The following is a 25,286-nucleotide window of genomic DNA, read 5'->3' on the forward strand; positions in this document are numbered from 1 at the left end:
AATAGGGACAGGACCTGCACCTCTGGGAGGGAGCTGTGAAGGAGGAAAAGTTTCCACATACTAGGAAGCCCCTTCACTGGCGGAGATGGGGGTGGCGGGAGGGGAAGCTTCGGAGCCACAGAGGAGAGCGCAGCAACAGGGGTGCAGAGGGCAAAGCAGAGAGATTCCCGCACAGAGGATCAGTGTCGACCAGCATTCACCAGCCTGAGAGGCTTGTCTGCTCACCTGCCTGGACGGTTGGGGGCTGGGAGCTGAGGCTCCAGCTTCCGAGGTCAGATCCCAGGGAGAGGGCTGGGGTTGGCTGCGTGAACACAGCCTGAAGGGGGCTAGTGCGCCACAGCAGGACGGGAGGGAGTCCGGGAAAAAGTCTGGAACTGCCAAAGAAGCAAGAGACCACCGTTTCAGGGTGCACGAGGATAGGGGATTGAGAGCACTGACTAAACGAGCTCGAGATGGGCGCCAGCCGCAGCTATCAGCGTAGACAACAGAGACGGGAATGAGATGCTAAGGCTGCTGCTGCAGCCACCAACAATACTGTGTGCAAGCACAGGTCACTATCCACACCTGCACTCCCAGGAGCCTGTGCAGGGCGCCACTGCCAGGGTCCCGTGATCCAGGGACAACTTCCATGGAAGAATACATGGCACATCTCAGGCTGTTGCAAAGTCACGCCTGCCTCTGCCGCTGCAGGCTAGCCCCGCATTCCGTACTCCTCCCTCCCCCCAGGCCTGAGTGAGACAGAGCCCCCTAATCAGCTGCTCCTTTAACCCCGTCCTGTCTGAGTGAAGAACAGATGCCCTCAGGTGACCTACACGCAGAGGCAGGGCCAAATCCAAAGCTGAACCCCAGGAGCTGTGCGAACAAAGAAAAGAAAGGGAAATTTCTCCCAGCAGCCTCAGGAGCAGTGGATTAAATCTACACAATCACTTTGATGTACCCTGCATCTCTGGAATACCTAAAGAGACTGAATCATCCCAAAATTGAGGCGGCATACTTTGGGAGCAACTGTAGACTTGAGGTTTGCTTTCTGCATCTAATTTGTTTCTGGTTTTAGTATTTAGAGTTTATTATCATTGGTAGATTTGTTTATTGATTTGGTTGCTCACTTCCTGTTTCTATTTCAATATATAGATATATATTTTTTTCCCTTTTCTCCTTTTGTGAGTGTGAATGTGTATGCTTCTTTGTGTGATTTTTGTCTGTATAACTTTGCTTTTACCATTTGTCCTAAGGTTATTTCTGACTGTTTTCTTTCTTTTTTTTAATTACTTTTAATTTTTTTTATTTTTAATAATTAATTAGTTTTATTTTAATAACTTTATTTTAATTTTTCTTTTTCTTTTTTTTCTCCCTTTTCTTCTAAACCATGTGGCTGACAGGGTCTTGGTGCTCCGGCCGGGTGTTAGACCTGTGCCTCTGAGCGGGAGAGCCGAGTTCAGGACACTGGTCCACCACAGACTTCCCGGCTCCACGTAATGTCAAACAGCGAAAGCTCTCCCAGAGATCTCCATCTCAACGATAAGACCCAGCTCCACTCAATGACCAGAAAGCTACAGTGCTGGACAGCCTACGCCAAACAACTAGCAAGACAGGAACACAACCCCACCCATCAGGAGAGAGGCTGCCTAAAAATACAGTAAGGTCACAGGCACCACAAAACACACCACCGGACACGGTCCTGCCAGCCAGAAAGACAAGATCCAGCCTCATCCACCAGAAGACAGGTACCAGTCCCCTCCATCAGGAAGCATACACAATCCACTGAACCAACCTTAGCCACTGGGGGCAGACACTAAAAACGATGGGAACTAAGAACCTGCAGCCTGCGAAAGAAGACCCCAAACACAGTAAGTTAAGCAAACTGAGAAGACAGAGAAACACACAGCAGATGAAGGAGTAAGGTAAAAATACATCAGACCAAATAAATGAAGAGGAAATAGGCAGTCTACCTGAAAAAGAATTCAGAGTAATGATAGTAAAGATGATCCAAAATCTTGGAAATACAATGCAGAACAAACAAGAAAGTTTTAACAAGGAACTAGAAGAACTAAAGAGCAAACAAACAATAATGAACAACACAATAAATTAAATTTAAAATTCTCTAGAAGGAATCAACAGAATAACTGAGGCAGAAGAACAGATAAGTGACCTAGAAGGTAAAACAGTAGAAATAACTACTGCAGAGCAGAATAAAGAAGAAAGATTGAAAAGAATTGAGGACAGTCTCAGAGACCTCTGGGACAACATTAAATGCAGAAATATTCGAAATATAGGGGTCCCAGAAGAAAAAGAGGAAAAAAAAGAGACTGAGAAAATATTTGAAGAGATTACAGTGGAAAACTTCCCTAATATGGGAAAGGAAATAGTCAATCAAGTCTAGGAAGTACAGAGAGTTCCATAAAGGATAAATCCAAGGAGAAACATGCCAAGACACATATTAATCAAACTATCAAAAATTAAATACAAAGAAAAAATTAAAGGCAGCAAGGAAAAAACAACAAAAACATACAAGGGAATCCCCATAAAGTTAAGAGCTGATCTTTCAGCAGAAACTCTGTAAGCCAGAGCGAGTGGCAGGACATATTTAAAGTGACGAAATGAAAAAACCTACAACCAAGCAAGGATCTCATTCAGATTCGATGGAGACATTAAAACATTCACAGACAAGCAAAAGCTAAGTGAATTCAGCACCACCAAACCAGCTTTACAACAAATGCTATAGGAACTTCTCTAGGCAGGAAACACAACAGAAGGAAAAGACCTACAATAACAAACCCAAAACAATTTAAAAAATGGTAATAGGAACATACATATTGACAATTACCTTAAATGTAAATGGATTAAATGCTCCAACCAAAAGACACAGACTGGCTGAATGGATACAAAAACATGACCCATACATATGCTGTCTACAAGAGACCCACTTCAGACCAAGGGACACATACAGACTGAAAGTGAGGGGATCGAAAAAGATATTCCATGCAAATGAAAATCAAAAGAAAGCTGGAGTAACAATTCTCATATCAGACAAAATAGACTTTAAAATAAAGACTAGCACAAGAGACAAAGAAGGACACTACATAATGATCAAGGGGTCCAGCCAAGACAAAGATGTAACAATTGTAAATACTTATGCACCCAACATAGGAGCACCTCAATACATAAGGCAAATGCTAACAGCCATAAAAGGGGAAATTGACAGTAACACAATCATAGTAGGGGAATTTAACACCCAACTTTCACGAATGGACAGATCACCCAAAATGAAAATAAATAAGGAAACACAAGCTTTAAATTATACATTAAACAAGATGGACTTAATTGACATTTATAGGACATTCCATCCAAAAACAACAGAATACTCTTTCTTCTCAGTGCTCATGGAAACTTCTCCAGGATAGATCATATCTTCGGTCACAAATCAAGCCTTGGTAAATTTAAGAAAATTGAAATTATATCAAGTATCTTTTCCAAACACAATGCTATGAGACTAGATATCAATTACAGGAAAAAAACTGTAAAAATACAAACACATGGAGGCTAAACAATATGCTACTAAATAATCAAGAGATAACTGAGGAAATCAAAAACTACCTAGAAACAAATGACTGAAAACATGATGGCCCAAAACCTACGGGATGCAGCAAAAGCAGTTTTAAGAGGGAAGTTTATAGCATTACAATCCTACCTCAAGAAGCAAGAAAAACCTCAAACAACCTAATCTTACAACTAAAGCTATTAGACAAAGAAGAACAAAACACCCCAAAGTTAGCAGAAGGAAAGAAATCATAAAGATCAGATCAGAAATAAATGAAAAAGAAATGAAGAAAACTATAAAAAATATGAATAAAGCTAAAAGCTGGTTCTTGGAGAAGATAAACAAGATTGATTAACCATTAGACAGACCCATCAAGAATAAAAGGAGAAGACTCAGATCAACAGAATTAGAAATGAAAAAGAGAAGTAACAACTGACACTGCAGAAACACAAAGGATCAAGGGAGATTACTACAAGTAACTATATGCCAATAAAATGGACAAGCTGGAAGAAACGGACAAATTCTTAGAAACGCACAAACTTCTGAGACTGAACCAGGAAGAAAGAGAAAATATAAACAGACCAAACACAAGCACTGAAATTGAAACTGTGATTAAAAATTTTCCAACAAACAAAGGCCAAAGACCAGATGGCTTCACAGGCGAATTCTATCAAACATTTAGAGAAGAACCAACACCTATCCTTCTCAAACTCTTCCAAAATATAGCAGAGGGAGGAACACTCTCAAACTCATTCTAGGTAGCCACCATCACCCTGATACCAACACCAGACAAAGATATTACAAAAAAAGAAAAGTACAGACCAATACCACTGATGACCACAGATGCAAAAATCTTCAATAAAATACGAGTAAACAGAATCCAAAGGCACATTAAAGGGATTATACACCATGATCAAGTGGGGTTTATCCCAGGAATGCAAGGATTCTTCAATACACGCAAATCAATGTGATACACCACATTAACAACCTGAAGGATAAAAACCATATGATAATCTCAATAGACGCAGAAAAAGCTTTCAACTAAATTCAACACCCATTTTTGATAAAAACTCTCCAGAAAGCAGGCACAGAGGGAACTTACCTCAACATAATAAAGGCCATATATGACAAACCCACAGCCAACATCCTTCTCAATGGTGAAAAACTGAAACCACTTCCACTAAAATCCTGAACAAGACAAGGTTGCCCACTCTCACCACTCTTATTCAACATAGTTTTAGAAGTTTTAGCCACAGCAATCAGATTAGAAAAAGGAATGCAAATCGGAAAAGAAGAAGTAAAGCTGCCACTGTTTGCAGATGACATGATACTATACATAGAGAATCCTAAAGATGCTACCAGAAAACTACTAGAGCTAATCACTGAATTTGGTAAAGTAGCAGGATACAAAATTAATGCACAGAAATCTCTTGTATTCCTACACACTAATGATGAAAAATCTGAAAGCGAAATTAAGGAAACAGTCCCATTTACTATTTCAACGAAAAGAATAAAATAACTACGAATAAACTTACCTAAGGAGACAAAAGACCTGTATGCAGAAAACTACAAGACACTGATGAAAGAAATTAAAGGTGATACAAACAGATGGAGAGGTATAACATGTTCTTGGATTGGAAGAATCAACATTGTGAAAATGGCTATATTACCCAAAGCAATCTACAGATTCAATGCAATACCTATCAAACTGCCAATGGCATTTTTCATAGAACTAGAACAAAAAATTTCACAATTTGTGTTTAAAAACAAAAGACCCTGAACAGCCCAAACAATCTTGAGAAAGAAAAACGGAGCTGGAGGAATCAGGCTCCGTGACTTCAGACTATACTACGAAGCTACAGTAATCAAGACAGTATTGTAGTGGCAGAAAAACAGAAATATAGATCAATAGAACAGGATAGAAAGTCCAGAGACAAACCCACACACATATGGTCACCTTATTTTTGATAAAGGAGGCAAAAAAATACAATGGAGAAAAGACAGCCTCTTCAATAAGTGGTGCCGGGAAAATGACAGCTACATCTAAAAGAATGAAATTAGAACACTCCCTAACACCGTACACAAAAATAAACTCAAAATGGATTAAAGACCTAAATGTAAGACCAGACACTATAAAACTCTTTGAGGAAAACATAGGCAGAACACTCTATGACATAAATCAAAGCAAAATCTTTTTTGACCCACCTCCTAAAGAAATAGAAATAAAAATAAACAAATGGGACCTAATGAAACTTCAAAGCTTTTGCACAGCAAAGGAAACCATAACCAAGACGAAAAGACAACACTATGAATGGGAGAAAATATTAGCAAATGAAGCAAGTGACAAAGGATTAATCTCCAAACCTTACAAGCAGCTCATGCAGCTCAATATCCAAAAAACAAACAACCCAATCCAAAAATGGTCAGAAGACCTAAATAGACATTTCTCCAAAGAAGATTATACAGACTGCCAACAAACACATGAAAGGATGCTCATCATCACTAATCATCAGAGAAATGCAATCAAAACTATAATGAGGTATCACCTCACACCAGTCAGAATGGCCATCATCAAAAAATCTAGAAACAGGGGCTTCCCTGGTGGCACAGTGGTTGAGAGTCTGCCTGCCAATGCAGGGGACACGGGTTCATGCCCCGGTACGGGAAGATCCCACATGCCGCGGAGCAGCTGGGCCCGTGAGCCACGGCCACTGAGCCTGTGCGTCCGGAGCCTGTGCCCCGCAACGGGAGAGGCCACAACAGTGAGAGCCTGCGTACCGCAAAAAAAAAAAAAAAAAACTATAAACAATAAATGCCGAAGAGAGTGTGGAGAAAAGGGAACCCTCTTGCACTGTTGGTGGGAATGTAAACTGATACAGCCACTATGGAGAATAGTATGGAGGTTCCTTAGAAAACTAAAAACAGAACTACCAGATGACCCAGCAATCCCACTACTGAGCATATACCCTGAGAAAACCATAATTCAAAAAGAGTTATGTTCCACAACGGTCATTAAAACACTATTTACAATAGCCAGGACAAGGGAGCACCCTAAGTGTCCACTGACAGATGAATGGATAAAGAAGAGGTGACACATATATACAATGGAATATTACTCAGCCATAAAAGGAAACAAAATTGAGTTATTTGTAGTGAAGTGGATGGACTTAGAGTCTGTCATACAGAGTGAAGTAAGTCAGAAAGAGAAAAACAAATACTGTATGCTAACACATATATATATGGAATCTAAAACAAAAATGTTGTAAAGTGCTTGGTATTAAAACTTTCTCCAGACGTAATAGAGTCATCCGTAACTAATAAGATCACAAAGGAAAATTACATGTAAAAATTAAAAGAAAGTCTCTTAATAAAAGTATTGTAAAAGCATCTTTAAACAGTATCTAACATAGTACTTTTTGAACAGATATTCACAACATAAGTTACACTGTTGTGATTTGAGAATAGAATTGAACTTAGAAATACAAACATTAAACGAAAACACTTCATTAGCACAATTTTGAAAAAAAGAGGTAATAACTCAGTCAATTTACAAAAAGAGAGGTGGGGTGGAGTGAGGGTAATTTAGACGGGCTAATATAAGAAATTTTCAGTTTCAAACAATATAAGAATCTCTAGCATGTAATAACACTTGCATCTTTAAGATGATGTTACCAAAAAAGTAGGTGGTCATCTTGAAGGTATCACCAAAAGCTCTACATTTTCAAATCTGTTGGAATTACAGACACAAAAGGCCACGTATTATGATTCTCTTTAGGTGAAATGTCCAGAATTGGAATATCTACAGAGATAAAAAGTGGATGAGTGGTTGACAGGGGCTGGAGGAAGGAGGGAATGGGGAATGACTGCTAATGGGTACATGGTTATATTTTTGATAAAAATGGTCTAAAAGTAAATAGTGGTGATGATCGTACAACTTTGTGAATTCACTAAAAAACCATTAAAGTGTACACTTTCCAAGGGTGAACTTTATGGTATGTGAATTATATTTCAATAAAACTATTATTAAAAGATTAAATTTAAATTAAAAAGTAATCTGACAGAATTCATAATGTCAATTTATACTACAACAGACATCGTTCAGAGCCTTCCACCTGTTCCAATAGCTTCTTTTTTACCTTGGCAAGGCGGCTCATCTGATCTTCTGAGAGAGTACTGCTTGTTCTGCCAGGAGTTTTTGTGGGTTCTGATCCATCTGCTTCCACGTTAGGCCAGACTTTCAAGTCATGCATCCCTTGGCGAAACATGCTAGGCAAAAAGAGAATGTTCAGGACAGAATTAAATTAATGTAGTTCATTATGGGAAATTTCAGATTCGTAAACAGAGAGAATTCTACCAAGGAAATACATGTCTCTCTTGCCAAGCTTTAAGCCTCCAGTGGGCTGTAAAGCAATTAACCAAGCAACTAAAATCCATGTAACACTGTTTTTCACGTGCCATTCTTTTCTCCTCCAAGCAGTTAGAACTATTACAGAGATTCTAAAGGTAAACTGGAAAGAGAAGCATCAGTAATGGACCACATGCACTTCATCACGTCAGTGGAGATCTTAGAAACAGAAACCAAATTTCTACCCAGTGAAAGAATGTCACATTTACAATGACTGAAACCAAATTAAAATAATTATATAACTTTCTACTTTAAGTGACAATTCAGCATAGTAGACAGCGGAGTTGAACTGCTGAGGTTTGGATCCCAGCTGTGCCATCTATTACCTACAAGACTTTGGGTAAGTTACTTAACTTCTCTGTGCCTGTTTCCTCATCTATAAAATGAGATTTATAAAGAGGAACTGTAACTCACAGAGTTGTTAGAAAAATTAAATAAACCAGTACAAGTAAAAAGTACTTAGAATAGTGTCTACCACGTAATAAGTATTCGATAAATGTTAGCTATTATTTTCCTTTTCACTGGGTACAGGCTTATTTTTCTCCCATCTTCTTTTCCATAAGAAAGATGTCTAAAAGGGAGTACAGTAGTGGATTCAGTAAGAAAAAATACCCATGTCTACAAATCAAAAATTTAACATATTGTTGAAATTCAGCCTGAGCTGGATGATCCTGCTTTAAAGTAAAAGACTACATGACCTCTGATTGTCATGCTTCTGCTTCTGCTTCTTTCAAAAAGCTACCATGAAGACCCACAGTAAAAGCTGAACAAACTCATAAAAGAAGCTCTAGACAAATATGCTTTTTAGATACGCTGTCAAGTTTCTGAGTTTTGTTTCTTTGAAGAGGGTTAGAGATAGTCTTCTGTTAGTGTGTTTTCTTTTTTTAAGTGTTAACAAGGCCTTTCAAACAATATAAAGTCTATTGAAACAGCATCCTCCCAAAGCTGAAAGGCCAAGCTGTCAATCGCAATGAAAAGAATAAGACTAGAAGTGTGTGCAGGTGAGTAGGCAAGTCCAAAGACTCCTATATTAAATAATTTTTTAATTAGGTACACGATGGATATAGTGATGCACTTTTCCCATCTTTAAAACCACTGTACTTAACTGTAAAAGGTTCACATTAATTTTTAAACCATTATTATCATGATCTGACCAATGGAAAATTTCTTAGCAGATTTTCCTGAGGTAATAAAGAGAATTTTCACTGAATATTATGTAATGTATGTAAGTAATGATGCCATAAACATTTAGATTGGAAACTATAAAGGACAGCTACAAGCTGATGTGCAGTATAAGATTAAGGACCAAATATGTTAAGGTCTAAGTTTGGCAATAAACAGGTAATATCCAGCAACCATATCTGCAAAAGCTTACTTTATAGGCCCAACACAAAATGTACTGACTGGTTGTGAAGACTCAATACACCCAATATTTATCTATCATGTTAAAGATCAAAAAAAAAAGTGGTATTATTTAAAAAGCCTTTATAAAGTTCATTTTCTTTCCGTTTCAACTGAGAGACATTCAACATAAAGCAGACCTTAGTCTCTAAGAAACTGGGTACAGTAAGGTCATAATACCACTTTCCATGAATATCCTTAAATATACCTTCAGAAACAGCAGAAAGCTTCCCTTCCTTCTCTCCACTTCCTTGCCCCCAAGTGAATAGTTTGGCTGAACTTAACTAAATCAAAAATAAGTACATTTGGCAGGAAGCCAGTTTACTAAATAATTTAGGTGCCTTGGGATGGATCTGGAGAAGAGATTTAAGGATAAGGGGACATGGAAGGTAGGGGTGATGCCAAGTGATTCAAATGATCAAGTGAACATATTACTTTCTTTTGACACTAATGGAACCTTTACAGAGAGTTACACAGCCTCCAGGTGGCAAGCCAGAAGATGCTCAGAGCATCAAGTCCATTTGGGAAATTAAGCCAAACAGGCAAGAAAGAAAACGGTACAGCAGGATCTCCCTCAGACACAAGCAGAGGCCCCAGCAACAGCTGCTGTAGATGCTCCAGCTCCCAGTGCCAAACCACTACAGAAACAACTGGCCTGACTTCAGAATTCACATTTGGAAAAAACATCTGCAAGAGAAATATACAGCTTGCGTATGATCCTTTGCCAATTCAACCTAATGATCAATCAATTCTTTAGCTACTTAGGAATCTCACAAGCTAGACTTTCAAAATGAGGACAATTAGTTACTCCAGCCATATCCTAACACATCTGTCTTTCGATTAACTACACTATTCTCCAAGAAGCACTGCTTCACACTGACTCAAGAATACAAAACAGGTATTAGCAAACAGCAAGAGTTGGTAGTCACAGGACTCCCGATACTATAACACAGGTATTACACACTTTGAGGACCACTTTTAAATAGCTAATAAGTCCATACCAGGACTATTTAAGGAACAAGGTGCGGTACAACTGGTGTTATTTCATTGCCTAAGAAACATCTGAGGAAATGAAGGTCTAAAGCAGCATTTCCCTAAGTCATGAGAACTGTGGTGGCACATGACATGATTTTTAATGGTAGGTGGAAAAAAATTTGCACAGGCTTCCTCCTGAGATCACACAGAAGACTCATGGTACTTTCTCACCATGAATGTCAGCAACACCATGCAGAGAAGCAGCTGTGACCCGGCAGTACAAGTGGATGTCTGCACTCTGCTATAGCACCTGGAACATCCTGAATATCATATGCTTCCACAACCCAAAGGTGCACAGGAAGTCCAATATCCTGCGAGGGAATGCCTCGGCTTGTCTCCACTGCACCCCAGTTAGCCTTCAAGGGAAGGCCCCAGGACACAGAGAGAAAAAGGAGTTATTTTAATTTCATAGGGCTTCTCAGATTTCCTTTTTCTGAGGTGCAGGTCACTATAAACATCAGCCTAGAGGGAACAGTAGGTGATCTAACATGAGTTATTATACACACACGTACACACAATGATTACTACTGATTTCATATACTTTATAAAAATTTGTCAAAGGCCAAGTAAAACCGTGTCACAAATGTCAATCTGAGAATTGATTTGGCTGTAGGCAGGTCATTTCACTGTACTTCTATGGAAATTTCTATTGTCTCACACCTATAGTCTAGTCAGATTGTCTCCTGAAACTACATCCTAAGGTCAATGAAAATGTATCGATATATGAGTGTTAAAAGAGGTGTTTTCATGAGGGAAACTCCCGCTGTTATTTCAGAAGGTAAACCACTAATGAAGAGGCCAGGAAGAAAAACCAAGAGGTCTATCTGGCTGTTTCTCAAGAAGATTTAACCACTAAGGCTACAGTAAGAGTAATAAACTGTTGTGCATTTTTTTTCTATATGGCAAGCAAATTCCACCCTGGTAGAGAAAGTAAAAAGGTACAAACATTCTAGAAAAGAAACATACTGATTTTGTAATATGTCCATTCTACTATAACCTGCCATTTTATCAAAAAACATATTTAAAACTGGAGGCCACGATGTCTCAGACTATGTCTAAATTATTGTTCCTGCATGGATTTCAATAATAAATGTTTCTTTAATAGATACATTACAGTAAAATACCTACACATTACTAAGCAATCAAGCTATTCTCAATTAAATTACATCTACATTTTATTCATGAGTTGAAGCTTTTCTGAGACATCCTATCCTGAACAGAAAAATTCAATATTATAAGGATATCAATTCTCTCTGTAATTCACATATATAATTCAATACAGTTTCCCAACAAAATAAGAATGAGCTTTTTTTTAACTGAGGAAATAATATTAATATTTATCTGATAAAATATAGAGGCTATCCAGAGAAATTCTGAAAGGACTACGAATGAGGAAGATTATCCGTCTCTAATATTAAAACATTTTATAATTAATAGTATTCAAAACTAATAAGAATAGTTCAGAAATAATGACAGCTAATATTTACTGAGCACTTATTAAGCTCATTACATGTCTTTAGTAATTTATCATCATCAACTACTCTGTGAGGTAAATACTAATATCTCATTTTACAGATAAGGAAACTGAGGCATAAAGAGATTAAATAACTTGCCCAAGGGTACACAGATAATAAGCAAAAGAGCCAGGTTTTAAACCCAGACAATCTAGTTCTACCTGCCTTCCTAACCACCACTGGTTTATAAAAAACTGATAAATTCAACATCATAATTTAAGATTCATGAGCTGCAAGTAAATAAGCAACAAACAAATATATAATAATTCAAAAGAAAATGTCAAACAGGAAAAACAATATGTGTAACATGTAACACACAAAGGGCTAATTTCACTAATCTACAAAGACCCCTTACAAATTAATAAGAAAAATGACAACTCAAAAAAAAAGACAAAGATTTTACGGTATGTGAATTATACCTCAATTTAAAAAATGGGCAAAGGATATGAAAAAGCAACTCACAGAAACATAAACACAAATGTAAAGGGAAATATCACAATACGATCATCTTCACTCATATTTAATGATGTGAAAATTAATTTAGGAGATAACATTTTTCAATTTTAAAATGGGCAAAAATTAAGAAGTTTGATAATACCTAGATTATGGTCTCTACCATTTGATACCTAAAGGAACTAGGACTTCTTTCAGAGAGTCCAGGTCTGGGACAGGAAACTTCCCAATGAGCCTGGAATAGCTTGTCTCCAGAAAGTAAAGAAGCTACCAGTGACTACTGGTGTGCTATACTGTCAAAAGAACATGGGATCAACTTAAAGGGGCTCCTACTGACCAAAAATTGGAATTTTTAAGAATTATAAAGAATAAAAAGAACAATGGATTGAAACATTTCAAAACTGTTTAAAAGTTCATGATGAAACTTAAGAACAAAAAACCAAAAAACCATCAATCGTCACTTTCAAGGTTACCAAGGCACCAACCAATTCATTCTTAAAATTGATAAAGGGGAAAAAAAGTAAACATTAATCTGCCTTTCCTATATGAACTGTATACCAAGGTAACTCAATATATGATGAAAGACCAAGTTTTTTAGAGAAAAATTCCAATTAATAAACATAGAAAGAATAGAATGTCAACAATTTTCTTAAGATGAAGAGTGATCTCTCTGCTCAGGAGAAAAGGGATAGAGAAAAAACACCCTAAAGGACTATCATGTCTTTGTTTTTGTTTTACAATTAACTTCTATTATCTGTAAATTTTTAAAAACAAAATTAACTTTCCTATTATAATCATTACCATTACAGCAAATTAGTGCTTTAGTACTTTTTAAACCCTGTTTATTGTCCTTTTTGTCACTATTATGACAAAGCAGAAAAACCCTATAACAAAGCAGTTGCAGTATATGACAAATAGCCTTTTTTTCCTAAAAATAAGGTTCTAGTTTCCAATGACTATTTCCTAATAGAAATCGCATTACCAATCATTAACAGTAGAGAAATACAAACTGTGTTTTTTAATTAATCTATCTGCATCTCCTGAAGGAAATATGTGTCAACTTCAGCCTCAAGTACTACAGAATCATATGTATCCAACATGTATCCAATAGGTTTCACTTCCTAGCACAGAGAACCAGACTGGGCATAAACTATTAAGGTCAAGAAAGAAAAGGGCCAGAAAGCAACAACATTTCCATAGGAAAAGAAAACGCTTACCCGTATTTTCCAAACAGTGAAACTGTTGTTCCTCCCACAGGCACTGCCTTTCCTGGTCCATACACATCCCATATAGTGAGGGCCACTTGCGCATTCCTGGGCAGGTCAGGGTATTTCACAGGCAGTTTTAGCCATTCATTCCAGCTATGGAAATAAAGTCAACAAAAACATAAAGCTAAGGAAAGAAAGTCAACATAAACATATGTGTATAATTTTCTTTTAAGTTAACAAACCATACAAGAAGGTTTGTCCAGAGAAAATGTCAAAAGATTAAGTTAGTAGTACAAAAAATAACGTGGCACTTACCTCAGTTTTGCTCTACGTAACTTCAATTTTAAATACAGGCATATCATTTTATTTCACTTCACTTTATTGGGCTTTGCAGATATTGCTTTTACAAATTGAGGTTTATGGCAACTCTGCATCTAACAAGTCTATGGGTACCATTTTTCCAACAGCTTTTGCTCATTGTGTGTCTCTCTATCCCATTTTGGTAATTCTTTCAATATTTCAAACGTTTTCATTATTAAAATATTTTTTATGGTGATCTGTTGTAAGTGATCTTTGATGTTAGATGTTACTACTATAACTCGCTGAAGGCTCAGATGATAGTTAGGATTCTTTAGCAATAAAGTAATTTTTAATTACGGTATGAACACTGTGTTTAGACACAATGCTATTGCACACCTAATAGACTACAGTATAAAGATAACTTTCATATGCATTGGAAAACCAAAAAAATTGCCTTATTGCAATACTCGCTTTATTGTGGTGATCTAGACCTGAACCTGCAATATCTCCAAGGTATACCTATAGAACACATGAAAAAAAATATTTTGAAAAACAAAGCTCATAAAAAATAACACTGGTAAATTCTTTAATCAAGAAACTCAGACATCAAGGATTTACTGTATAGCACAGGGAACTATAATCAATATCTTGTAATAAAATATAATGGAAAAGAATAAGAAAAAAGATATATACATATATATGTATAACAGAATCCCTTTGCTATATACCTGAAACCAACACAATACTGTAAATCAACTACACTTCAATGAAGAAAAGAGAAACAGACGATATCACTAAGACACAAGGAATATAATAATAGCTAATAAAAATCTGGGAAAACACATAAACCTATTAGAACCAAAGTTGTTTTAGAACTAAACTGTGATTTTTTTTTTTCTGTAAGCATTCTTCAGAACAGTTTTTTATTAAGAAAAGAAAGAAATCAGAATTACTCATATTATACTCAAAATGCTGCTAGGTATAATATGATCCTATAATATACATCAGTATCTCAATAAAGCAGAAAAAAAACAAAATTTTAAAGAGATCAAAGGAGACCATCCACTAACTTTGTAACATGAAGTTACTAGACTGCTCTGGACAGATATGTGACAACTTTTTACATGAGATTTTTCTTCCACTCAAGTTATTTCATAAATACCAATAATGCTTAGCTATTTTTTTAATGCTTTCAAAGCATATTTTTACATATGATTTCACTAAGGAATGTTTGTTCTTACTAACAGTAATGACAGCACAGCTCTCCCATTTTTTTTTACTCTCTATTCACCTCTGCAAATTTTCTTCTGCATTCAAACTTAACACTGGATTTATCTGATCATCTCAACTTCCTTAAACAACAGATGGCTTTTAAAATCCCAAAAGAAAACTATGCAAACAACACACAAAGTAATACCCAGCAGACACACAGAATTGCTTCTCTCTGTTTACTCAAAATTATTCTCAAAGGGCATATCCCAGTCTAGGTCAAATACACCTGCATCAGTAAGAAACTGAACAGAATTTCACGAACTTATTAAAGAACAAAACATTTACATCCACCATATAAATTCAAGGACCTACAGGAAAATTAGAGATGGCTATCGATCTAAAGGAGACTCTAAACATCATTAAATCCTTTTATTCTATGAAGTTCTTAAAGAAATAAAATACATGTTTAAAAAGCCTTTCTCCCCTACAGACAAGCTTAAGAAACTAAATGAATTTATTTAATTACTATTCACATGGTGGGCCAGAATAAAAAGGTAAATACTAAGCAGTGTAACCTCATGCCAATGAACAAACCACAAAGATTAGTTAACACAGGCTAAAGTTAAAGAGAAAAGTCAGTAACAATATCCAAAATGAGCTGTGAAAATACTCACCCTTATATTCTGTCCTTTGACTAGGAGACGATACATGAGAGCAAGCAATCATTTGCCTCAAACCTTTTGCCATCCAACACCTGACCCCCACACCTCTTTAAATTAAAGCAAAAACACTTTACCTGTTTTACTTACTGGGCTTCTGCAGAAGATTTCTTTTGAAGAAAATGAATCTGCAGCTAAAAAATAGTTTGAAAACTACTCAAGATATTCTAGAAATTATGAAAAGATCTGGTCAGACATCAAAGAACTGTGTATTTTGAACACCATTTTGTTCTCTCCCTTCCCATGAATCATCCCTTCTTCATGCCCCAACTCTAATTAGGCTTAAATTCACCTGGCAACTTTCAAAATATTCCAGGATTCTAAAGCCTGATTCTGGATGGTATGACTTCCCACCATGTACCCCACACCCATACACCAGTGTACTAATTCTCTAGTGTGATTAATGCACTCCTAAATCCTAACTTTCTAATTTTAAAATTATATTAGATAGTCTATGTCTAAAGCCATTTCAAATCCTCCACGTGACAAGACAAAATATAAATTTAAAAAAAATTAAACCACTTGCCTGCAGAATAATATTCATATATATAACTTTAAAATTTGCAGTATTTCACACCTAAAGATGATAATTTTACCCTAAGTGTAACTAAAGAAAGTACAGGTTTCCTCCTCATGGGCTCTCTTATTATAGGACAGGATAGAATAGAATATGGTAGAAGAGATTCGGATGAATTTTGGATGAGCTTCTCATTATTTGAACTCTCACAACTCACTATCAGAAACTCAGAAATAGATTTAGACAACTTGGAATCTCATACTACCCCAAAATACTTTCTGAAATGCAAAAATTAAGATAGCAAGAGATCCTTTTGTGGTATAATTTATTTCCCCCCCCAGTCTACAGAATCTTCTTTTAAGTCAGTGCTTATAGAAAATAAGGGCTGTATAAAGTTTGCCCTTATTTATTTTAGAAGTGCTATTTTTGTTTTGATGAATTGGTAAAAACTTCAACTCTTAAATACTAAAGAGCAGGATGTACAAAATCTGCAAATGTTTCCCTTAAGCCCAAAGAGTATATTTAAAAGAAGATAGGGACTTCCCTGGTGGTGCAGTGATTAAGAATCCACCTGCTGATGCAGGGGACATGGGTTCGAGCACTGGTCCAGGGAGATCCCACATGCCGTGGAGCAACTAAGTCTGTGCACCACAACTACTGAGCCTGCGCTCTAGAGCCCGCGAGCCACAACTACTGAAGCCCGCGTGCCTAGAGCCCGTGCTCCGCAATAAGAGAAGCCACCACAATGAGAAGCCCGTGCACCACAACGAAGAGTAGCCCTGCTAACCACAACTAGAGAAAGCCCACACACAGAAACGAAGACCCAACGCAGCCAAAAATAAATAAGTTAATTAATTAAAAAAATAAAAGATAAAAACCTATCCTCATATATTTACCCAACGTAAGGTATTTTTCTCAATCTATCTTCTACACAGCTGTTTTAAACCTTTTAATTAAAAAATAAAGCCATTCTAATTATTTTAGAGTACTTTGTTAGTTTCACAATTTAAAAAAAATATAAACTAAAAACCTCAAACCTTGAGAGAGCAAATATGAAAGTTTTTATATCCTTGAAAATACATAAGCAATGCAGAGAGGAGCTGGTAAATGGGAGGAAGAGGAGAAAGATGTTCTTCTCCCTATAACTGGGAATTTGCTTTTGCTCTAATCTCTTTTATTGCCAAGGCATGGAACAAAACCACCATACAATTTCCCCCAAGAAAAGTGGAATTCTCCATAAATGTTGACTTCCTAGACCTAAATTTGTGGTTCTAAATCTTTTGGGGGGGTCACAAGCCACCTCAAAAAGTCTAATAAAAGCTTTGAGCTCTGTCCCCGTAAAAATGTGCAAGACACAAAAGAATTTTGCATACAATTTCAGGGTTTTGTAGATTTCCTGATTCCAGTTTAAGAACCTCTGATACAATTATAGGAGTTTTGGTGGGTTGTTTTAGGTGTAATGATGATATGTAGCTATGTTACAGACATAAAGAAATATTTAAGTTAAGATGATACAATATTTGGAATTTGCTTCAAAATAACATTGGGTATAGCTGAAACAAGATTGGCCTGAGTAAGTAATTACTGAAGGTAGGTGAGGGAGCCCTGGAAGTTCATTATATTATTCTCTCTACTTTTACAGGTTTGAAATTTTCCAGAATAATAAGTACAAATACACATATATACTCGTGTGTATATATATCTAGCCACAAAAAGACTACTAAAGAAATTACACCATTAAAACAGTTGGTTTCAGTGTAGCCAGATCATCAGAGCTTAGGCTTCTGATCTCTCCACAAAACTTTTCCCAGTCTGCTCGGCCACACTTGGTAAACAAAGGGTTGTATCCTCAACAGTACAGCCTGGGAGTCCATGTGGCCACATCCTGTCCTCCATGAATACTGTGGGCATAAACTCCTTCACTGAGAGGCACACAACCTGTGTATCCTGTACCAAGCCTACCAGGGTACTGAATAATACTCACGAATCAAACATTAAAACTGCACCACACAATCTATCAAATAAGAAGTGTCAAGAGATTATATTAAGGACCTACAATACTGTCCTGGATAAACGGGAACTTCATGTTCATTACATTTACCTCGAATTCCAACAATGGCTTGCTAATGCAGCATGCTTAATAAACTTAAAAAAAAAGTTAGTTTCACATTTAACATAAACAACTGATCCAAACAGATGACAACATATCTCTCTCTAAAGATCTGAGTTCCAAACATCAGCTTAGACAACATCTCAGACTATCCAAAAGTGTTTCTGTGTTCAAGGGCATAGAATGGGAGCAAATTTAGAGACGTGTTTTTGGTTTGGGTCATTTTGTGAATCAGTCAAGTTCTCATAAAAATATGTCAATATACTCAATACAAACATAAATTCACTTCCACCTCAATTAGGCAAATAAATTCACTTCCACCTACTTTATCTGAGTAGGTTCCTACTTTAAACTATTTGATCATTGCTTATAGGTATTAAATAAAGAATTTAATTCCTCTGTAATCCCAAATAATACTTTCAACATCTATAAAGAAATGGGAGAATAGTCTGGAACCCACCATATTCAAGAAAACAACTTACTTCCATCTCGTACTAAATGCTTTGTAGGATGTTCTCACTGGCAAGGCAAGAGGCTTCCCTTCTGCAAAAACTTGGCAAGTAACATAGAGGTCAGAACATGTTTCTTGGTACAGTCCTGAAAACTTCAACATTGGGTCTTCTAGAACAGCTTTATAACTCTTTTGTTCTCTCTTCCCTTCCAAACTTCCTCTGAAAGCATAAAAGCAATAATGTTTAGACACATTTTTAAAAGACAAACACAATAAATACTAGGAGTTTATGGTTATGTCACAGTAACCTTATGCTACCTGAACATTTTCCTATAGATGAAATTAAAGTCATTTTTTCATTTACTAAAGGTCTCCTAAAATACTAACATGCCTAAGATCATTCCTAACTTCATTAACGTATTTCTTTATTTTAGGCTTCTTAATTTTAAACCCTGTCATCAACTCTTGTGTCTACCGTCTAGATGTCACCAACTTTCCAAGCATTAGCTTCATTTTATTAATTTCAAGTTGACCACTTATTCCTGCAGTCTTTCAACAACATTTACTGTACTAAGCATAGAAGTCCAGAAATGAAAGACAAGATAAACAATACAGTGTTACAGGAAAATATTAAGTCCTTGCTCTAGGGAGAAAACTTACTTTTAACGCGTATTTTTTTTATGCTTTCATTTTTTTTTTACTATGTAGATATATTATCTAATCAGTTATTTAAATTAAGAAATACAGTGTTTTAAGTAGTAAAAAGATATGCATAAAATTATAAAAGAGGTAGGAACATTACTTGGAAATCAAGATTACATCATATATTGTGCCAGGCATTTTATAGAGACTTTCTTACTTACTTTTCACCATATTACCATGTTATAAAACATGAAGCAGACTCAGAGATCAAGCTTATTATCCAGAATCACAAAGTAAGTAACAGAGCTGAGAATAAAAACCAGGACAGAGGAAGCCAAAGCCAATGTTCTTCCCATTACCGAAAGATATATCAGAAAGTCTCAGGAGCACCTAGCGTGGCTTGGAGGTAGGGCTCGTAACCCAGATGGATGCCTGAAATGAGCCTGAACAATATATGAAAGATGAGAGCCAGAGGCAGAGTCATCCCAGAATAAAAGAACAGCATATACAACTGCAAAAAGGCAAGATAGTGTGTCTGACGAACTACAGGTTGGTATAGCTAAAGCATAAAGCTCGTGGAGAAGAAGCTAGAGATGAGAATGAAGTGTAGGGGGGCAATGTAGCCAAGTAGCCACCAAATTCAGTACAGTGCCTCACGCAAAATGAAAATTCAAAAACCTGTTAACTGAACAATTTGAATTGAGAGAAATATAATCAGATTTGTGTTTATGATACTTTGGCAGGAGTATAAGAAAGTAATGGATAGGTGGGACTGAAAGCAAGATCAGTTGGAAGACTTTCAATCAAAATTAAAAGGAAAAGGGTAGACTAAGGCTAGGGCAATGGGGTTTAAAGGGGGCATGGATCAAAGATACTGAGCAGGTAGATTCAAGACAACTTGTAAAGGATTAAACAGAGAAGGTGAGAGGGGGTGTCTGTATGAATCTGTATGACTCCTTTCCTGTCTTAACCAAAATCAATGAATGATGCTAACAATCACCAAAATAGGGTGAGAGAAGATAAGAGTTAGAGGGCATGCTAATGATGTGCTCCATTTTGGACAAGTTGCTTTTAAAGTGCTTTGGGACATCCAAAGTGACCATGTCTTGAGGGCAGTTTGATATTCAACTATGGCACTAAGAAAACAGACATCAAAGTGCAAGTTTTATTAAAACCACAGAAACAGATGAAAAGGCCTGGGGAACATAAACAGAATTTTAAAATTTACTATTCTCTGACTATATGATTCTAAACTGATACTTCCTGCCCTCCCCAAAACTAGTCTCAGACGCTAAAAGGTGGTTTGTACTGAATTTTGCCAAACTTCTAATTTATGCTTTACCTTTTCCTCAAAATACTCAATGTGTGTCTGTTAATAATGGACGAATTTAAAAAAAATTTTTCTTCTTTCCTTTTAATGTTCAAAAGTTGCAAAAAAAAAAAATTCATATGTCCAAGAAATACTGAGAGGAATAAGACTGAAGGAAAGTCCTTTACCAGATGATGGCAATACAGGTCCTGTATAACATCTACTGGTGTATGCTGTACAATTACTTTAAATGGGTGTGTAAAGTATTATACAAAGGTACAGTTTGGCATATTATTCTTACCACCACGAAATGAACAGTAAAGGACTTGTCAGAGTCTGAAGTAAGTAACTTCTGGAAACAATCATTCAAAGGAGCATCTAATGACTCAGAAAATGTATTTACTACAGGTATGTAGCCCTATGTCTGAGGCACATTTGTTGAATACTGATTAAAACATATGATGAATGATGTTGGGATTAATAATCTGTGATAATTTATAATAGTTTTCACATATGAAAATACATCTATGAGACTGCCAATGGACATAATTTCCAACTTGGCGCTACCTGTTCCCTATCTCAGTTCCATTATTCTCATCTCAAAATGTCATGCCCTGGACCTTTACTTCAACTGTGATACCCCAAGATTTTCCTGCAAGGCTCTCTTATATATTCTAGTCCCTTTACACCTGGAGCCCTCCTCACCTTTGACTGACTCCCAACTTCCCTGGCTAAGCAATGCCAGACTGTCGTAAGACTCAACCTAATCCTCTATCACCTCTCGTGTTTTTAGTACTACCTCCATGTGCTCAGCTACCTTATCTGCCTGTATCTACCTCTTCATAATTTCTTCAGTCTCTATTCCACCTTCCAGCCCCGTTTTAAAGTAAGATCTTCCAATTATTAACGGCAGGACGACGATTTAACCAAGAATTGATTTCTTATCTGTAAGATGAGACGGTAATAATCCCACAAAAGGTTGTAGTGAACAGCAAAACGCTTTCTTCAAAATAAACCCTGTGGGACTTACGAATTTATTCCTATAGCTGTCCTGCTCACTGAGACCACGTCCTCAGTCCGCGCACACGGCCCCTCTCCAAACTCCCGTTCACCTCCGTTTCCCTGGCTTCAGCCTTCCGGGCCGTCCGCAGGCCGACCATCAAGCTAATAAGCATCTTCTCTCCCCAACCCACAGGCCCCTGCCTCCCCGCCCCTGAAGCTCAGCAATCCCAGTCCCGGTCCCCAGATTCTCTTACATTTTAAGCTGCACGTTGATGTCCAGGTCACAACTGTAGATGTAGTGAAACTTCTCCGCTTCCCCCATGGCACCGCCGGCCAAGAGCAACACCAAATGCTGAAAACGGGGAGCTGGGACGACTCCGGCACTGAATTTGCAGAGCCGCACAACACAGGCTCTTCCGGTTCCGCCTCTCAGCCCTGGCTCCGCCAATCCCTGCCGGGAGTGCGACCCCACGCAGCGGAACTGCCCGCCCCTCCAAGCGTTCTTTGCGCATGTGCAAAGGGAGCCCACCATCTTCTTGAGTGTAAATAGAATTCCGGGAACGCCTCCTATTTGATTACGTACCAGACTTCCTGTGTTCTTCCAGTGTTAGCGGTGGTTTGTTTCTTGTTTGTTTTTTGTTGTTGTTTTTTAAAGAAAATAAGAAACTGTCTTTTGAGCCTGAGCTGTTTCTAAAATCAGTCCGAAAGGAAATGCAGTTCAAAAAGAATTATCACAACTTTCACTGGCTGGAGGTTGGTTAACCAGGGAACAATCACAGGAATTAGAGTTTTAACAAGTTTAAATTTCAGGGCCCCTTCCAAAACGTGTAGATTTAATCATGTATTTGCTATCTCAAGCAAAGATTTCCTCTTTCCGTTATAAAGAGTGGAAGAAGGACTTACAAATATATAGTCTACTTTAATCAAAGTACTTGGGTGCTTGTTTACACAGGGTGTATTCAGACCCAATGTACCTTTGAAGACGTAACCCTTGTTAGAACCTAGAAACATCCAGTAACAGCTCTAGGACTCAGATTTCTGACCTCTAAACTCCTACAATGTTTATTTTTATATTTAATAGTATGTAAAATTGTAATGTGCATTTCCAACTAGATCCAAAACTCTTGGCAAGAATAGTGTGCCTCCTTGGTGCCTAATACATTGTTGAGTTTAATAATTCCTATTCATTATTATGGGTGATATTCAATAAATTCTCTGTTTTCTATGTATTTATTTTTAGGTGCCACATTGTAAGAGGGACATTGCTAGAGTATATATAAATTACTATAATTAGGGGAGAAGAAAAAGCTTTCAAGGAAAGATTGAAAGGAGTGTAGCTGTTTAACCTAGAAATCCAAAAACGATTGCTAATGCACAATGTTTTGTCCCAAGTAAATTTTCAAAAATATGTGTGGAAGCAACACTAGGGAAAAGCATGATAGTTATTCTCCTATTACTTACAGTTCTGACAAAAAGAGAGCCAGCTTGATTTGTTCCTAAGTATAGCTATTACCAATGGTTGGAACTTACAGGAAATGTAATTTCAGCAAGCAAAGAAACTTGAACTTTCTAATCATCAGAGCTCCCAACAGTAAAACAAATAGTTACAAGTGCCATGTCTATGGCATAATTCCAGCGGTGGATGTCAGGTCTGATGTGAAACAGGTTTCTCAAACTTGAATAAAATATTGACAATTTGTAAAGAACTAAATTTTCTGATCCCAGTGCTGACTTAAATTACTTTTTTTATAATGTTATTTAATATATAAACCTGAGTAAACTTCATATAAGTACAGACGTATATATTTCTTATAAATTATTTAAAAATCAAATTTACAAATTAAATATAAAAACTTCAAATTAACAACCTTAATACAATACATAGCCTTTTTGCTGAAACTCTATTGCCTACAACATGAATATGGCATCGACTACTCTTACAGGACTGGTTCTTTGAAATGCAAGGCATCTATACTGCTGTATACCACATGGCACTTCAATTTTCTTGCCTCATTTTCTATTCAAATTACTATGAACTCTTCATTAGTATAAGTACCATGATGGTATTTGGCCTTTACTTGGCCCCCAAAGCATTTTTTGTCTTAGGTCTATCTCTGTCCTTTTTTCATTAGCCCATAACAGTTAAAGTCCCAACACAGTCAAAGGCAGAACACAGATAAAGATATAAAAATGAAATATCAATACTTAGTTCCAAGATATTCATTCATAGGATCCAGGATAGACTTATATTAACTTTTTAAAGGTAATCAAGAAAAAACAACATTAAGAATGTATTATGGGAGAATCTTAGAAGACTGGACTGTAACTGTCAAAGACATTAATGCAACAAGGAAAACTGGGCTTCCCTGGTGGCGCAGTGGTTGAGAGTCCGCCTGCCGACGCAGGGGACATGGGTTCGTGCGTGCCCCAGTCCGGGAAGATCACACATGCCGCGGAGCGTCTAGGCCGGTGAGCCAGTGCTCCGCAACGGGAGAGGCCACAACAGTGAGAGGCCCGCGTACCACACACACACATAAAAAAAAAAAAAAAAACAAGGAAAACTAATGTGCCAGTGAGGAGGATTCTGGCAGGTCGCAGAAGCATTTTAAAAGTCACAGAAACCAAAACTGTCAATGCCTTTCCTGGACCAACCATGGATCAGGAAGGTGTGGTTAGCAGACCTGAGTATCAGACTCCAGTTAGCAAGACCATGGGAAATGGAAGTCTTAGGCATCTTATTCTGAAAGGAAAGAAATGATGTTTTCTTTCCCATGTAATCTTTCCCATGTGAACTCATAAATATAACAGACACTTATAATTATAGAACACAGTTTGCATTGCAAGAACCCACAGCTCCACAGACCACTGACTGTCTGTAGGAAAATAACTTTTTGCATAGGTGTTTTCTTTGTGTGGTAGGCTACTTCGTTGACTATTTTGTCTCATACGTAATTCACCTTTGTAGTTGCAGTTTTTATTCTGTGTTTCCTTTGTCATCTTTTTTCAATTTCATGTTTAATTATTCAAAATACAAATCTTAATGTTGGTTGAGAAACTTGTTGATAATGGTCTGTTCCTTCTAGTTGCCCAGGATTCCTGTCATGATAATTGTCAGCTCTGCACCCAATTTATTCTCTTTAGCTTGTAATAAAAAATTAACTCGTGGGCTTCCCTGGTGGTACAGTGGTTGAGAGTTGCCTGCCGTTGCAGGGGACACGGGTTCGTGCCCTGGTCCGGAAAGATCCCACATGCCGTGGAGCAGCTAGGCCTGTGAGCCATGGCCGCTGAGCCTGCGCGTCCAGAGCCTGTGCTCCGCAACGGGAGAGGCCACAACAGTGAGAGGCCCGTGTAACACACACACACACACACACACACACAAAAATTGACTTGTAGCTTAGAAAAGCAACCATCTATTATTGGCCTTCCATCAAGATAAAATGACTATGATATCGTGAGATTAAAATAACCTC

The 25,286-nt window shown here is 37.2% G+C and overlaps 1 protein-coding gene across 3 annotated transcripts in view; it reads right to left on the reverse strand.

Moving 5' to 3' along the window:
- PIK3C3 (phosphatidylinositol 3-kinase catalytic subunit type 3) overlaps window positions 1–22,229 on the reverse strand; it is a 154,629-nt gene extending 132,400 nt beyond the window's left edge. For all 3 annotated transcript variants that reach the window (XR_003793238.1, XM_029221215.1, XM_029221225.1), the window contains exons 1-4: window positions 22,071–22,229; window positions 18,895–19,083; window positions 13,564–13,707; window positions 7,675–7,804 (exon numbers count right to left, since the gene is read on the reverse strand). Coding sequence is in view for 2 of the 3 variants with exons in the window: in XM_029221215.1 (XP_029077048.1) it covers window positions 7,675–7,804; window positions 13,564–13,707; window positions 18,895–19,083; window positions 22,071–22,138 (531 nt within the window). In the remaining variant the exon portion in view is untranslated. The remainder of the gene's footprint in view (window positions 1–7,674; window positions 7,805–13,563; window positions 13,708–18,894; window positions 19,084–22,070) is intronic.
- Between the last annotated feature and the right edge of the window lie 3,057 nt (window positions 22,230–25,286).

This window comes from Monodon monoceros, unplaced genomic scaffold, assembly GCF_005190385.1.
Source record: "Monodon monoceros isolate NGI ecotype Baffin Bay Population unplaced genomic scaffold, NGI_Narwhal_1 Super_Scaffold_1, whole genome shotgun sequence".
Taxonomy (NCBI): Eukaryota; Metazoa; Chordata; class Mammalia; order Artiodactyla; family Monodontidae; genus Monodon; species Monodon monoceros.